Raw genomic sequence first — 17,427 nt, 5'->3', positions numbered from 1 at the left:
TGTTCTTGAAAAAGGGTCGCTAAAAAGCTCTACGGAGCTTATGTTAATTGTTTCACAAAGCAACGGTAAATAAAAATTACCTTTACCTTTACCTATTCCAACTTAGTCAAAATAATTCGACGTTCAGATTGTTCTATATTTGGGTGGTTTTCAAAATAATGAAGCAAAAGTGAGACATAGGGGTTGAAAATTCAAACCTATTTCTTATGGTGGTCACCTATTTATTATGATAGCAAATACTTCAAATTTCAAGGAAATAACTTTGGGAAAGTGTTGAGAAAAACCTATCAGAAAATATTTCAGCCTTTAATTTGAAAGTTCAAAGAATTTCAATTGCAGTATGATGGGTGATAAATGTTGCAGTGTTTTATGATAAGGAAATATTAGCAGTTAAATTTTCAACATATATGATAAGTAATAGGTGTAATGTGTATGGTTTGAAACTTATTCAATCAAATGTTTGTGAACATTGGTTTTTAAAATCAGCCTTTCTGCACACATCTGACTTGAAAATAAAATTTTACCTAGGAAAGTTGTCGCTTAATGAAAATTAATTAACATATTATTTTAAAACCTTTTCTTTTTTCTCAAATTTTGAATGTTTAAAACATGCCAAATCTCAAGACTGTCCAGTAATCTTAATTTCTAAAATTTTCAACTCAAAATTGAGTTATATTGCAGATGAACAGGGGACACATACAGAAAATCAGTATAATATTCATTCAGTATTAGTGTACTGTGTTGCTTTAAATGAAAAATAAGTGACTTTAAACATAACTAACACATTGAAATCATTTATTCTACATGCACTGCTTATTAAGAGTAGAAAATGACAAAATGCCATGCATGGTAAAATGAAACAGTAAAATTCATACATACTTTATTATGTTACTAAGGCCTAAAAATTCTTTGTTTCCGGTAACATGCTCAAAAAAATTAGGGTAGGTAGGTCGGAATTTTTTTTTTTTTTTTGATATTTTTGTATGAAGGGAGACTTTTCGGAAATTATTTTTTTGTCAAAAAATTATTACAGATAAGGGGGTTATGCCTTTAGAGCATCAGTAAGTTGATTTCTAACATCACTGGCCATGTTTAAAGCATAAAAAGTGCAGTTTTGCATCTTTTTGTAAAATATGACTTTTAAGGTTTTAAGTCTAAAGGTCATGGTCATTTGAAGGTCAAGGTCACCTATTAATATCTCAATGTGAAGGTCTTGTCACCACAGTTGTTGTGTGTGAATATGCAGTAAATCCATCAAGAAATGAACAAGTTACACAAAGTAATGTTAAAATATGACTTTTTTGAGGTTTTAAGTGTTAAGGTCATTTGAAGGTCAGGGTCATCTATTAATAGGTCAGTATGAAGGTCTTGTCCTAAGGATTGTTGTGTGTAAATATGAACCAAATCCATGAAGTAATAATAATTTTGTACTCAAGCAGACACAGACAACACCAAAGCTATGACAGTACCTCGACTTTTTCCTTGAAAACAGCCAAGCTAAACGCTGTCTTACTGAAAGATATAATAAAGACAAATGTGAAGTTTTTTTTCTCCTAGGAAGGTATGGAAGTCAGAATTATTTTCTGGTGATACAAAATATCTATACACACCAAATATTTGTGAGGACCTGACTACATGAGCTCAAAATACATGTATCTATTGTGTATGTATTTTAACAAGTTGTATCCCCTTACCTCCTTTTTTACTTTGTTCTGTTTCTAGTATGTTCTCAGCTGTGGCAACTGCATGGCTTTCACCACCAACATCCCTTTCAGAATCTTTTGTTGCTGCCTCTGTTTCTTTATCCTCCTCTAGAGGTTCTTAAAAAATGTAACAAATTTAAATATTTCTAGGTGCACATATAACTTTCATAAAAACAGTACTTTTCAAACTCAAATACAAGCACTTTTCTAGTTGTTTTTAAATTCAGGAAGTTATGAAGGACAGACATCATTTTTAAGGACATTACCTTCCTGATCTAACTGTATGTCATCAAGACTTTTCCCTTTGAACAGGTGTATGTTACCCCGCTCCATCTCCAGAAGGATCTTGCTGATTTTAGCAACCTAAAATATATTTTCTAAGTACTGACTTTAAGTAGTAATTTTCCCGACAGTGCTAATATTGTGGTTATCTTTTCTTTTTGAAACAAGAATACTTTACAGTATTTTACAGCATGATGTAAAATGGTACAGCACTGTATAAACGGAAAATTATAACAGTGGTGACCATGTGCGGGCTTGAACCTTTTTGAGTTGGCGTTGTAGCACTGGATCACACCAGAGGCATTGTAGCACTTCATGCAGAGTTTTCTTATAGACTATATTACAGTCAATGAATAATGGGGAATAACTCTGCAAAGACTTAAGCATGTTAAGTGAACAGTTAAAAAACAAGATATCTAACATGACTATTTCATACTGTTGAAAACATAAATCCATATCATCATTAGTTGCCGAGACAACTGAAGACAAATAAATTTTCAAATGAATCCTTTCAGTAGTTACTGAGATATATCCATCTGAAGTAATAATGCACATACATTTGTATTTTGTCTATGTTCAAAGGCAGGTAATTCAGGAAAGCAGAAACTGACCTGGGCAAATAGTATGTCAAAACTTCGTAACAGTGGAAGTAGTTTGCGCCACAAGATTATTTAATAGTGTAAAAATCATTAAAGGGCTATAACAGTGCAAAGACTTAAGAGACCGAGAAAAAAATAGGTCACATATATCTACACTTCATAGTGATCATGTGCATAAAGTTTCATTGCAATGCCTTCAAAAGAGTGGAAGAAGTTCGTGCGCACGAAAATGCAGACAGACCAACCGACCTACCAACCCATTAACCAACCAACTGACTGTGACTCCTACATTGTATATATTCCCCAAACTTCATTTGCATAGGTATAGATTTATTTTTTTGTGTTTGGTTTTCAACCGTCTCACAGCCATATTTCAGTTATATACAGGCAGGCAGTTTACCTTTTTCGTGGTGTAACATTGTAACTGAGTCAGAGTCATTTATAGGCTCCTTGGTTTCTTACAAGTACATGCCAACTCCCTGAAAAGTGGCAGGAAGTTGTCACTACCAGGACTTAAACCCATGACCCGCCGCACCTGAATCCTTGGCTCTTCAAGCTAGCCAGGCAGCTATGAGCAGTTTACCTTGATTTTTATAAATAATATGCAACAGAAACTATTAAAACCTCCTTCAATTAACAAATATTTGTAATTACCTGAAGAGTATCTTCTGGTAGTCTGTAAAACTCTCTATGCACATTGATGTTATGTCCGAGAAAGCCTGCTTCTGTATCTAATTCATTTTCCTTCAGATTAATCATCTGTGAAATTACTGCAATAATAACATAAAACAAAGACAAATCCGAAGTTTGCTCTGTCCTACAGGAAGATTCGGAATAAAAAAGTACATTTTCTGGTAGTCTAACATAAAACAAAGACAAATCAGAAGTTTGTTTTGACCTGCAGGAAGATTATGAATAATGAAAGCATAGCTTCTGGTGATACAAAGTATCTACACACACCAAGTCTTTGTGAGGATCTGGTTACTTAAGCACAAACAATCTAATATAAATACATGTATCAAATTGTATGTATCTTATCACTGCTTTGTATACTTTGTTCTGTTTCTTTAAAAGTAAATATCTTTTTTTGCTTGTACTTTTGGAGGCAACAGATTCAATATATTAATCATGTATGGTTTTTGAAGTTATTTATATACCATCAGTTGTAGGGTATGCCCCTTTAAGCACAAAAAGCTAATAAAAATACACGTATTAAACAGTATGTATCTTATTACTGCTTTGTTTGCTTTGTTCTGTTTCTTGAATAGTGTCCTCACAGTGTTGTTGACACTGATTTTACCATCAGCATCCATTTCTTCAGTTACTTCTACCTTATCGTCCTCTACAGGTCCAGTGTGAAGTTTATCCTGACCTACAAGAAGGTTTGGAATAAAAAGGTATATTTTCTGGTGGTCTTACATACAACAAAGACAAATCAGTTTGCTCTGTCCTACAGGAAGGTTCGGAGCAAAAAAAAGTACATTTTCTGGTGATACAAAATATCTACACACACCAAGTCTTTATTTATTTGTTTGGTGTTTAATACCATATTAACAGTCAGAGTCATTTAAAGGCGACCTGTTACACAACGCGTCTCCTGGGTTTCTTACCAGGACACGCCAATCCTTGCTAGTAACAGGCAACTACCCCACTTGAAACAGTAGTGGGTTGCCAAAACTCCTTAGGGAGTTGTAACAACCGGGGCTCGAAACTCGGAACCTAAGCCCATGGCTCTACCAATTGATCTAGCCGGGCGGCTCACCAAGTCTTCAATCAGGGCTGTTATATTTCGATCTTCTCAGATCGTTCAGCACGACTTTTATGTCGTATTATTGGTACTATTTAATTTCTCAGCATGACCATTTCGGCCTGGGTGGTTCCAATACTCCCGCTCTCATAGCCTTGAGTATTGTATAATCACTCTTTGGATATGGTGCCTGCCTTTTAATGTTGTCTTTTGACAGTTCCTGTGATATGCTCCATAACCTCAGATCCCCTTTTTAAACTCCCGTTTGTTTAGTTCTGCCCATTGTTTTCTCGTTTGGGGCAAACCCATTACTTTTTCTGGGGACCAAACGACGCTCTAATGGAATTACACGCCTCAACACGTGTATCATTGAAGGTTCCATGTTCACCGCCGTTTGAATACATTTGAGGATGTCTCTAAATTGCTTTTTGTACTTTTAGCATGTGTAAATGTTGAGTTCTGCTCAACCCGGGGCTAGAGGGCGTGGACGGTAGCTTGCATTTCCACTACCGTCCATGAACAGACTCAATCAAACCGAGCCTGCAACATTTTCGTTTTTGTCGTGTTGAGCGACCTGTGAAGTTTCCTTATTTTTCTATTTTGTGAGGACCTGGCTATTTTTTTGTTTATTTATCTCTTCTTTAAGAAAACTGTCTTACATATAACAAAGACAAATCAGAAGTTTGCTTTGACCTACAGGAAGGTTCTGAATAATGAAAGCAGAGTTTCTGGTGATACAAAGAATCTACACACACCAAGTCTTTGTGAGGACCTGGTTACCTAAGCCCAGAAAATCTAATATAAATACATGTATTAAATTGTAAGTACAGTGGCGCTCGCGATAAACTTCCGTGCAATCTCGTTTGTAAACGCTGTTGAAACAAACGCTTCTGAAACGTTTCCCGTTTCCCGGTTATCTCAGTTATAGTCCATTTAAATGATATCGAAACGATTAGCGTTAATCGAGAAGCGATCAGCCAATCAAAAGCTTTGTGGGCGTTCCCAATAAGTAAAATGGTATCTAAACGAGAAGCGTTAATAGAGAATCAATCAGCCAATCAAAAGTACGGTAGGCGTTCCCAAAAAGTGGCTCGATCACCAAAAACAATAAGCTTCAATTTATTCTACTTTGAAATGACGAAAATGTAAACTTTTTACATCCGGTGTAACGAGATACTGGATAGGTCTTAATATTAATATAAAAAGAAAACGAATTATGAAAGAAAGAAATATCGATCTTACAGTTTTTTATGAATAAATGACAATATATGATTCGGTGCATGAAATGCTCTAAAACGGTCTGCCATGTTTGTTTCGTAATTTATGTAATTATTACCTCATATTTCACTTAATAGTTGAAACAGAAAATATATATTAAAAAGTTTCTTTCTTCATTTTTAAATGAATTACATATATATACACTAGCATATAAAACACTCTTATCGAAAAGGACTGAACATCTGAAAGGATTTCTGATATATTTATCATAGGGTGTTTTTAAGTATTTCTTTGTATTTCATTTGTCAACTGGAAATAGAAAAAAAAATCTGTTTTTAAATGAAAGAAAGACAAAATATTAGTCAACGCATAAAACACGCTGGTCGTAATTAGAAATGACCTGATATATATTTATTATTGCTCTTTATTTCATTATTCTTTTATGAATCATAAATAACTCGTAAAGAAAATAAATGCATTTTTTGCCAAATAACACAACAGTCTTAACTATTGGTCGTAAGACAGTTTCAGATAAGATTAATTTAAGAAACACATGTTATTTTTTACTGAGTTTGATCGGATTATCACACATATCGATTATAATCATTAATTAGGATATTTGCAAGTACATAAAATTTGCACGCGACAATTTTTTCCGCACACTTTTATTATACCTTTGACTTCTAAACAGCTGACTGCCTCTATTCACAAATCCTGCGTCATAGTCGCACTTTTCTGACAAATGACCCGTAAAAATAAATTCTGTGCGTCACAGTGGACGCAATTTCTTGAAAATCTAAATCAGGCCAATTTTGTTTACAAAGAGCGATTTTCTGAAAAGTACTTTCAGTTTCGTAATTATATGCAGACTGTGTCACCAATTTTCTACATTTGCGTCGATTCACATTCAACAAACTTAATGCCCAGTCTGATACTTTGACTGATTAACACTTTATAACAGTTGTTATCACTGCTCACTACTACTACCAGCAGTACCAGTTAACACAAACCCGTAATAGATGATAATGTCTCTATTGAATAAAACGATTCAGATTTTTTTACGGTTATCGTTTCTTTTCTCGCTGCGCAGGCGCAATAATCTCTCGTTTCACGGTTCTCGTTTAACGGTGCGCATGCGTATTTCATTTACACGTTTCTCTTCGTTGCACACGGTTATCGTATCACGAACACTTACCTAACGGGTACCGCCTATTTTCCCGAAAGCACGGAAATTTATCGCAAGCGCCACTGTATCTTATTACTGCTTTGTTTACTTTGTTCTGTTTCTTGAATAGTGTCCTCAGCTGTGTTGTTGACACTGCTTTCACCATCGGCATCCATTACTTCAGTTTCTTCTATCTTATCGTCCTCTACGGGTCCTGTAAGTTTTTCCAGACCTACAAGAAGGTTCGGAATAAAAAAAGTACATTTTCTGGTGGTCTAACATATAACAAAGACAAATCAGTAGATTTCTCTTACGTACAGGAAGGTTCGGGATAATGAAAGCATTCTTTCTGGTGATACAAAGTATCTACAAACACCAAGTCTTTTGTGAGAACCTGGTTACTCAAGAACAAAAAATCTAATATAAATACATGTATTAAATGGTATGTATCTTATTACTGCTTTGTTTACTTTGTTCTGTTTCTTGAATAGTGTCCTCAGCTGTGTTGTTGACAATGCTTTTACCATCGGCATCCATTTCTTCAGTTCCTTCTATCTTGTTCTCCTCTACGGGTCCTGAAAGTTCTTCCAGACCTACAAGAAGGTTCGGAATGAAAAAAGTACATTTTCTGGTGGTCTAACATATAACAAAGACAAATCAGTAGATTCCTCTGACCAACAGAAAGGTTCGAAATAATGAAAGCATAGTTTCTGGTGATACAAAGTATCTACACACACCAAGTCTTTGTGAGGACCTGGTTACTTAAGCACAAAAAATCTAATATAAATACATGTATTAAATTGTGTGTATCTTATTACTGCTTTGTTTACTTTGTTCTGTTTCTTGAATAGTGTCCTCAGCTGTGTTGTTGACACTGCTTTCACCACCGGCATCCATTACTGTTGTTTTTTCATCCTTCTCCACAGAGTCTTGTAAAGAAATGCAAAGAATTTTAGTGTATGTCTCATTTAAGGTGCCATCACAGAGCTGTAATTTTATGGACAATGAACAACAGACACAATAAGAAAGGCCTTGTTTCTTCAAAAAGCAAATATTTTATTTAGTAGTGATACAAAGGCATTAATCATGATAATATATGGAAAATCCTCAGGTATGTCCATTGACGCTATTGTTCATCAGTGCTCATGAAATTTCAGCTATGTGGCAAAGCCTTAAGAAGTTGGTTTAATTACGCATAATAACATTCTTTACTGCAAGAAACAATCATTGTAGCCACTTGCATTAATCCTTTAGTTACAACCAAACTATATTTTCTGTGGCTGACAATAGTCTCAAATATAGAATGCAACAGGTTTCTGTGACATCTCCTCCTTCTTATAGAGTTTTATTTATTAAAGTGTGTCTCATTCAACCAATTTCAGCGGCTGGTTCAGAGAATGTTTATCCAAACTTGTTAAAAATATACTAACACAACTGGAACATTAATATCTCCAGACACTTTTTTCATTTTTTTTTTTTTTTCTTTCTTTTTTTTTTTTTTTTTTTGATATAGTACGTTTTCGAGTCAAAAATGGCAATTTTGTTATTCCCCCATGGATCTTAATGCAAAAGACATTACGTCGCTTTCTCAACTGCAGTGCCCACAGTGACGTTCATGGGGGACGGACGTAAATGGCATCACTGTAAACGACAGCGATTTTCCCGTAGAGAAATAAAATTGTACCGGTATAAGAAAACTAGCCAAATTTTGAAAAAAAGCTTAAAATTCTCGAGGGTCACTTTTATATAATATCAAACCACTTTTATTTTACCAATAAAGCCAATCATTTTGTCAGTTCAGTTAAAGATTGATGTAAACTTCTTAGATGAGTGAGACTACAGTCTAGTATTAACTTAGTCCTTCACTATGTAACATCCTACATGTATAACACCCATATTTCATTTGCATAAATGTGACACCTGTAACAAATCTTGTTAACATGTTGTAAACTGGTAAACTGAAATTCTTTTTTCTTCCAAGTATGTCTGGTTAAATATACCCGTGAGTCAATTTCATTCCCTCCATAAAGTTCCTTTACTTCACTGTTCAATGCTAGTAAAATCTACATTGTGAAAGTATCTGTACATAAATAATTGATTTAATTAACATGATGCTACTACAATCAATAAATTAACTAAATTTAAGCTTTTGCTGATGAACATCAGTTATGATTCCAAGACATTTTTTCTTGTTTTTAAAGTGGGATAGTTGGAATTAGTCCATGTCACAGTTTTTGATGAAACTTTGAGAACTTAAAATGTTCATAATTTCAAAGTCCAAGAGCAGTGAGTGCACCAAAAATAATGTGCAATTCACTCAGCTGGACTTTCCATCAAACTAAGGTGTGCACCCAAGATCCAAATTCATTTATCATGATTTGAACTGTAAACTGTGAACATATTCATGGTTTATTATTCAATGAAGAAATTATTTATATCTATGTAATTGCAATATATAAATGTAAACTATTGAACTATATTCAACATATATGTATATTAACAAATGTATTCACTTACATTTTAATTTTTTTAAATATAAAATACCTCCCTTTATTAGTGATCAACTTAAAAGGGGGGTAATTTAGTGATTCAAATAGCTGTATAAGTAATATTTTCTACTGTAATCTAGCAAACTAAAATAACTTTGTCATTTTTATATTATATTTACTTTAAAAACGTAACAAATACAAAAAAATGATAATTAAACTGATTCAAAAGTAACTGTCCCCTAGGTATAGGTATTTCTTTAACCGGTAAGTTACTATTGCCATAGCAGGCTTCTGAAAATACAGACAAAATAAGTTGTATGCGAAAAGAAATTGATTTGCAGGAATACAGAAGTGATTTAAAGTTACCTATAGTAAGAGGTCATGTCATCTACTTTTCCGGTCTCTCTTATATATAGATAAAACAAGGTAATGTCTGAACTACTTTGAAAAAGTTCAAACAAAACAGAAACAGCTTTTGAACTGTAACAAGTGAACAATCTACTTTGCAGTGTCTGGCATTTTAAGGTCAGAGCTCCAGACTATGATTAGAACAAGTCACTGAAGTATTGCAAGTATTACAGAAGTACCTGATTTACTGATTTAGGGACAGGAGTGTTTCACCAAATATAATTTCACTATTTTTGTTGCAATATCACTCAAAATATTTGTCCATTTGAAAAAGACTTATTCCATGATGTAACAGGTCCTTATTTTCCTCCATTCACAAGCCAAGTTGGAAATTTCTTGAGTGGTACTCCCAGAAATTTGTAAATATATTGTGTTATCACCATAAGTTTACTATTTCTGTTGCCACTGCAAAGGAGGTTCTACGCTGATTTGTCTAATGCTCAAGTGGGCTTACAAACAGAACTTCAACAACATACCTGGACGTGTATAAATATGTTTTCTAGGAGCATTTTTTCTACAATAAAGCATAGTATACAAACTTGTAAGAAGGGGTTCCAAGCAGTAACTGTTGTCCTTCTTTTGTTGTGTAAGCTAAACACAAATGTATATAGCAGAGTATAGCTACTTGCAGGAAGGTCAGTAGAAGTGATCTGGCATAGTAAAATCACTTGTCAACCCTTCTCTTTTTAAATGTTTCAGGTACACAGGTCTCAGCCATAAAACAAATTCTTTCATAATCGTAATGCATTTTAGAATACCATCAAAATACTCTGCAAATGTTTGCATACAGTATTCTCACTGTTTATTATAGTTTGTTCAGAATGATGACCGTGAGAATATTTTTCAAACAGGTTTTTATTATTATCTGAATTAAGACACCAGATATAGAGCAAACATCGACATCTTAAACGATCATTCGCGTTCCGATATTATCTACTATTACAACAAATAACACGACATTTCACTGGTTGCCTCAGTATATGCACAGGTGCCCATGTATAAAGTTTGTCCAATGAACTTCGTTGTAACAACCAATGTGATTTTCATTAAGGAAGGACCAAAGTCCAGTTATCGACACCCTGTTATTCCTATTACCACGAAAATTCAGCAAAATATACCAGTAATTTGCTCCACAGTTACTAGCCACAGACCAACTGACAATATTTTGTTGAGGAAAATAAATGCAAACTGCAATGACACAACTCTCCCATTTCAGCCAAGGCCTGTGTATCTGTCACTTGGCTTGTTAACAATTACCATTATTTTTAACTCCTTAGCAGGCATGCTTTCATTTTGTGCATGCGTACCCAAAAGTATTGTTCCCTGCTGGGCTTTTCTTGTCTTTTTCAGTAACGTAATATTTGGGTAACTTTGAATTAGTTTAATTAGTTTAAACTTATTTATTTGATATCACTTGTAGAGCCAAGTTCTTGAAACTTATATTAACTACTCTTGATGACCGCTTCCTGGAGTTCTGACCAGTACTTGCACCAGAAGATGGGCTTGTAGAGGTCACAGTCAAATTCCGCTGATTCGAACCCACAAACTCTGGATGATGAGTCCGACCGTGACCTCATCTGAAAGGGCTTGACCCAAGATACCTACACAGACAGACAGACAGAGGGGATGCATAAAATCAACATGTGCTAAAATCGCAGACATTCAACTCATATTTTCTAGCACCAGTTGAGCAACTGGTTAATAGTACGTTCAAAAGTAGTTCATTCTGTTTCAAAATGAACTGTCACATACCCTTTGCCAGAAGGCTGTTATGTCTTTATAGTCATACCGAAGTTCATCACCCTTGTACACGTCTTTTAGTGCATAAATTGCTAGTTTTGGTCCTGTAAGACTGAGTTTGACTTTGCAGTTATGCCTTAGATGATCGTCATTTATCGGCCATAACCAGATGAGTGTGTTGCATCAATGCTGAAAACACAGGCTTCATATTTAGCAACAAAGAAAATTGCATGACACCATCTTGGATTCATCCCAGAATTTTTCTGTGAAATCTTAGTGTGTGACTGTAGAGACACTGAATAAACACAAAATAACAAGCCAAATTTAAACCTCTGAACTACCCTTATTTTTAAATTGTCTGTTTGGATGGGAGCCTAAACTGCAAGAAACATCAAACAGTAGTGTTGGTAAATTTCTCTAGTCTTGTGACACTTGCACTCTAAAATTACAATGTGTGTACATCAACTACGACATGAAATCATGCGCAGTTAAATGGAAAACTGTACAACAATCTATACAATACACTGTAAAGGGAAGGAAATAAACACAAGAAATATTAAATGGGGCATTGATCTGCCGAGGTTCCAAATGGAGTTACAGAAGTTGATTTTCCTTATGAAGAAAATTTTTCTTTGTCACTGCCTTCAATAGTGATTGATATATTGGATTTTAACAAAACCTAAAATAAAAGAAAATTCTGTAACAATCATTTTCATGCTTATAAACAATGCTAGGATGCTAGCTGTTCTTCACAAGTTGTTTAACCACTTGCGTTGATGGCCAGACAGCCGGTGGGCAATCACAACACGTCATCTTAGTGCAAAAACATAATAACTGCCTATATAAACTATATACAGTTATTACATTTTGCCACTGAGGTTTAAGTCCATCATTAATGCTGAATAATAGAATATACAAATGATATCTTTGAAACAGATTAATTAATTAGGTTAATTTCAATTTACTTACCAGAACTGTTTCCTTCATGATGGAAGAAAAAGAGGAAGCTTCCTTTATCATGTGGAGTTTTAAATCTCTGTATACCATCTTTCCCCGAGATCAGCTCTCCTTCATAGTAACAAACAAGCTGCCCTTTTTCAATAGTGTCCAAGGCAAACACACCAGAACCTACACAGATGGTAGAACTGAATTATATAAATTTACAGGTGTCCTATCTGACATGTGAAGGACATACTGGAAGAATTTCGCTGAAAACAAGTGAATGAGTACTGCAAACCACATATAAACCCCCTGCCAATTTAGAGCCCTAACTGTTGCCATAGCCAAAGTTAGCTTTACCACAGCATAACTCAATTTCTAAAACAGGTCATTTACAGTATGCAGGCAAATTACTGAATCAGTTTTGATCATTGTTTGACAATAATCTGTAGAAGTACGATTTGTTTTTGCAATTTCTGAACATCTCACTTATGTATAGCAACCTTTATGTCAGTTTTCTTGTTCAAAAATTCCTGTAGTGACTGTGTTATCAAGCTTAATCTGCTGTAACATTGATGGCTTTTGCATAGCGTGGCTCATCTTCCAGGCAATTTTCCAGGCAAATAATCAACAGACTGAAAGCAACCTTTGAGCAAGCCGTTTTAAAGGTCATACAATAATCAGCTGTAGCACAGTTTTTTTTTCACTCAGGTTGTTTGGGTTTAACGCCGTTTTAACAGTCAGAGTCATTTAACGGCAGCCTGATACCTATCGTGTCTCCTGGGTCTTTTTACCAGTACACGCCAACTCCTTGCATGCTAGTAACAGTCAACTACCCAACTTGAAACAGTGGTGGTTGGCGAAAAACGCCACAGGGAGTTGTCGCCACCCGTGCTCAAACCCGCGACCCTCAAAACGTGGGTCCATGGCTCTACCAATTGAGCTAGTCGGGCAGCTTTTTTCACACAGCATGTCTCAGTGTCTATACAGATCATCTACAATTTGCAGGATTAAATTTAAGTCAACATCTAAACTCCAATATCATTTTGAATGCCATATGTGTCAAAAATATGCTTGTCATTGAGTGCAAATCAAAAACAATGTAGACATTGATAGTAAGAAATTTATTTTAAGTTTTAAGTGAATATCTCTAAGTAATAAGTATAATAGAATCAAACTCAAGTATAGACTGGTACAAAAAAATAACTGGAACTTACTTTGGATAGACTAAAAGACATGTGGACCCGCACAGAATCCTTCACAAAAGCATTTAAGTAAAGATACGCATAATTAGAACCGTCAAAATTCAAATCACTAGTTACGGGGATTGTTTTATATGATGTGAATACTGATACTAAATTACTACAGTAAGATTAATTAGTATTTCCAAATCACTCACCTATGTAACTGTCAATAAACGTCACTTCTAGAATTCCTCTTCTTCTGCCGACATACAGTCAGCGTTCTACTTCCCTTTTCTTGGTCTCATCTTCACGTTTAAAATACTGCAAAAAGTAAAACCATGTTTACATGCAAACACCAATCAGTGATATAAATCAAGTATATGCATTTGTGAAACACACATGACACAGACAAGATGCTTTCAAGTCTAAGGCCATAAAATTCTGCCTAGCATTTGGTCATCAGTCCAAATTTCATATCTGCATCTCTGTTTTAAATTTGTATTTTTAGTGACAGTGGCTTTGAAATGACCTTGACCAGAATCATCAACTCATTGCACTTAGGCTTTTACGTAGTCAGCCCATCTGTATCTCTTACCATTTTAAAGTGCTTTTTTCAGTGACAGTGACCTTGACCAGAAATTTACTAACTTTATAGTCATCAGCCTAAATTTCAGATCTGTACCTCTTTTTAAAGTTCTAGTTTTAATAATATTAACCTTGACCAGAAACATTGCTTCAAAAACAATAGTGGTCATGTACTATTGTAGTCCATTTTTGAAGACCAATTATCCAACAAGAGTAGAGGACCAGCAGGCAGTACAAATATCGAAGGCCTAGGCCTTGTGGTTTCAGATAAGAAAATTTTGTACAGTTTTTTCCAATATAAGTCTATGTGAAAAGTGTGACCCCCCGGCCTCTTTTCATACCAAGAGCATAATTTGAACACTCTTAGTAGAAGAGACTACTAGGCAATGTTATATACCAAATATAAAAGGCCTTGGCATTGTGGTTTCAGAGAAGAAAATTTTGTAAGTTGTTTCCTTATATAAGACTAAGTAAAGCTTGTGTCCACCGGGGCGGGGCCGTTTTTGACCCGAGGGACATAATTTAAACAATCTTGGTAGAGGACCACTAGGCAATGCTGCATACCAAATATCACAGGCCTAGGCCTTGTGGTTTCAGAGAAAACGATATTAAAGTTTTTTCCTATGCAAGTCTATGAAAACTTGTGAACCCCGGGACCCCAGGGGCATAATTTGGACATTCTTGGTAGAGGATCACTAGGCAATGCTGCATACCAAATATCAAAGGCCTAGGCCTTGTGGTTTCAGAGAAGAAGTTTTTATTTTTTCCCCTATATAAGGCTATGTAAAACTTGTGACCCCCGGGGCGGGGCCAGTTTTGACCCCAGGGGCTTCATTTGAACAATTTTGGTAGAGAAGCACCAGGCAATGATGCATACCAAATGTCAAAGGCTTATGCCTTGTGGTTTTAGAGAAGAAGATTTTTTTTAAATTTCTTCCTATATAAGTCTATGTAAAACTTGTGACCACCCCCCCCCCCCCCCCCCCCCCCCCACCAAACACACACTCCCCCACCGGGCGGGGCCATTTTTGATCCCAGGGACATAGTTTGAACAATCTTGGCAGCACGGATGGACGACGGACATTGTCCGATCACAATAGTTCACCTTGAGCCTTCGGCTCTGGTGAACTAAAAAATTATTAGACCGTTGGTCATACATTGTATAGATCAGCAATTTTTGAGTAGAACATTTTTAGATGTTTAGGTCACTGTGACCCTGACATTTGACCTACTGACCTTTACTTTCATTTTTTAATCAAGTCTGTTCAATATTTAGCCACCTCTGAAATTTTGTCTTTCCGGATATTGGTACAGATTTTTACGAATCACGGACATCTGTGGTCGAAATTTTGGTTGTATATTCTGTAAAATAATTGAAGAAAATGCCGTAAATTTAATAAATTTCGTATCTTCACATGATTTAAATGTGCAAACTCAGTTTAAATAAGAATCTGTGTTTTTATTTTTTATACCGACCAATAAAAGCCTATTGAACAAGCGGGAGATAAATGGCATCTACTGAACCTGACACATTCATACCACTAAATCAATCCTGAAAAAAGAGCCGGAAAATTTGGGCCGACGTTTTTTGAGGTCTTCGTCGGACCTTACGAATATTCATTGGCAATGTCCGACTGTCTGACGTATTTCGCCATGCCTGCAACTTTGGCTATCATTTTGTCTTGGCCAGTGTGAGCCCTGCATACCATTGCTCTATGTGTATATACATGCAGATCTGACAGGCAAAGATTCATGATTGGAGACAGGAATATGATACATGGTAGTCCGGTTCTGATACCCTAGCTCTTATTGAATAGACACCCTGGTAACAAGCTCAGTGTAAAGCACCGATACACTGTAAGGAAGCCATATTTCTTGAAAAGAACCAGTACGTACAGATATTTTGGGTGTTTTCGGCCATCTAAACATGCATATACATCGATGTTTTGCATCATCAAAAATTGAATAAGCACAGACAAAATGATAATGCCATGATCGACCGATGACACTGACTGAAGACACCTGAAACTGGTCTACTAAGCCTTTAGATGGGTGGGAGAGACTAAAAGCATCTCAGAAATTTCCAGTTCCCAGACCAAGATTTGTGACATCATGTCGTACAAAAGATTTCGTTCAACGTTTACTGTCTGCATGTATACATAATATGGTGGAAACGTTTGACATTATCACATATCGTGACTGTAAAAAAAATCGGGCCTTAAATATTGCCAAATCATATGTTGACATCATGATAGTCCACTGGATATTTTCTGACAAGCACCCGGTTTTTGTTGGGTATATAAAAGTTATACTTACATTTTAAATATTTGCTTGTTCCCCAATACTCTTTCCGCAGCAGTAGGTAAATGTACTTATGTCCAATGATTGAATATACACATAAATATATAAGTGCACTCTATATCCGCATGTCACACAATGTAATAAGTTTGTAAATAAAATCCTCATGATTCCATAATCATTTCTAAAACATCCTGAAGTTGTTCTGTGGTTGTTTTTAGGCATTCAACACAAACGTATCTCCATGAATATGTGGCATCTGTTCTATCGTCCAAGTACCATGAACATGACACGTTGTTTTACAACAAAATAAACAAACAATGTTAATTGCGCGTGGATTATTCATTGTTCTGGTGATTCAATTTCCTGTATTTTATACCAGTGTAACAGGAGAAAACTACCTTTACTCCGAGCTGGAATTGAACTCGGAGCCTTGAGATCTCCAAGTGGATACTCTACCACGTCGCCATAAAAGCTAGCTGATAGGCAAGGGAGTAGAAGTGCCGTATTATACCTCTACTACACCAGTCAAGTCAGAAACCGTAGAAATAACGGTAATCTGCTCCGTGTACAAATATGTCCCTAACGATATGGTACAATGTACCGCACTGGTCACACAAATATGTTCTGTTGGTATTAAATTGATAAAACACATCAAAGTTACACAGCCTCTGCATGTATATACCCAACAAAAATCGGGTGCTTACATGTCAGAAAATATCCAATGGACTATAACATGATGTCTAGACATGAGTTGGCAATATTTAAAGCCTGATATTATTTACAGGCCCCCACCGGACCTCGCCAAATACCTGTGGATGAGACCTGACTTAACCGGAGAAACGTCAAAATATAAAATGGGTTAAGTCAGGTCTTATTTATGGGACTACCTGTGATACACTATATCAATAGTAATATATATGCCGTAAAAATCACCTAGTAAATTTCAGGGCTCGACACTAACGCTGGTCCGAGGCCAGTGGTTTTCATGGAGGACCACTAACTCATGGAATCTGTGTAGTCCGACGGACCACTGAAAATTACAGGAAAATCAATTTTTAGAAGCATTG

General features: G+C 35.6%; 1 protein-coding gene across 1 annotated transcript; it reads right to left on the bottom strand.

Annotated features, from left to right (window-relative positions):
- Positions 1-1,645: 1,645 nt before the first annotated feature.
- Positions 1,646-7,266, bottom strand: LOC123559803 (uncharacterized). The gene is made up of 5 exons (XM_053547024.1): positions 7,185-7,266; positions 6,812-6,946; positions 3,239-3,354; positions 1,970-2,066; positions 1,646-1,820 (listed from the first exon to the last, which is right to left on the bottom strand). The coding sequence occupies exons 1-5, from the start codon at positions 7,249-7,251 to the stop codon at positions 1,657-1,659; spliced, it is 579 nt and encodes a 192-aa protein (XP_053402999.1). The 5' UTR covers positions 7,252-7,266; the 3' UTR covers positions 1,646-1,656.
- Positions 7,267-17,427: the final 10,161 nt, after the last annotated feature.

Source organism: Mercenaria mercenaria, chromosome 6 (assembly GCF_021730395.1).
Source record: "Mercenaria mercenaria strain notata chromosome 6, MADL_Memer_1, whole genome shotgun sequence".
Lineage (NCBI taxonomy): Eukaryota > Metazoa > Mollusca > Bivalvia > Venerida > Veneridae > Mercenaria > Mercenaria mercenaria.
This window is presented reverse-complemented; position numbering and strand designations above follow the sequence as displayed.

Bases quoted from the DNA above. Each gene is read 5' to 3' on its own strand.
- LOC123559803 (XM_053547024.1), bottom strand. From the start codon at position 7,251: ATGGATGCCGATGGTAAAAGCATTGTCAACAACACAGCTGAGGACACT. The intron at 6,947-7,184 runs GTAAACAAAGCA...ACCTTCTTGTAG, and splicing joins TATTCAAGAAACAGAACAAA to GTCTGGAAAAACTTACAGGA. The intron at 2,067-3,238 runs GTAATTACAAAT...AATATATTTTAG, and splicing joins TACCAGAAGATACTCTTCAG to GTTGCTAAAATCAGCAAGAT.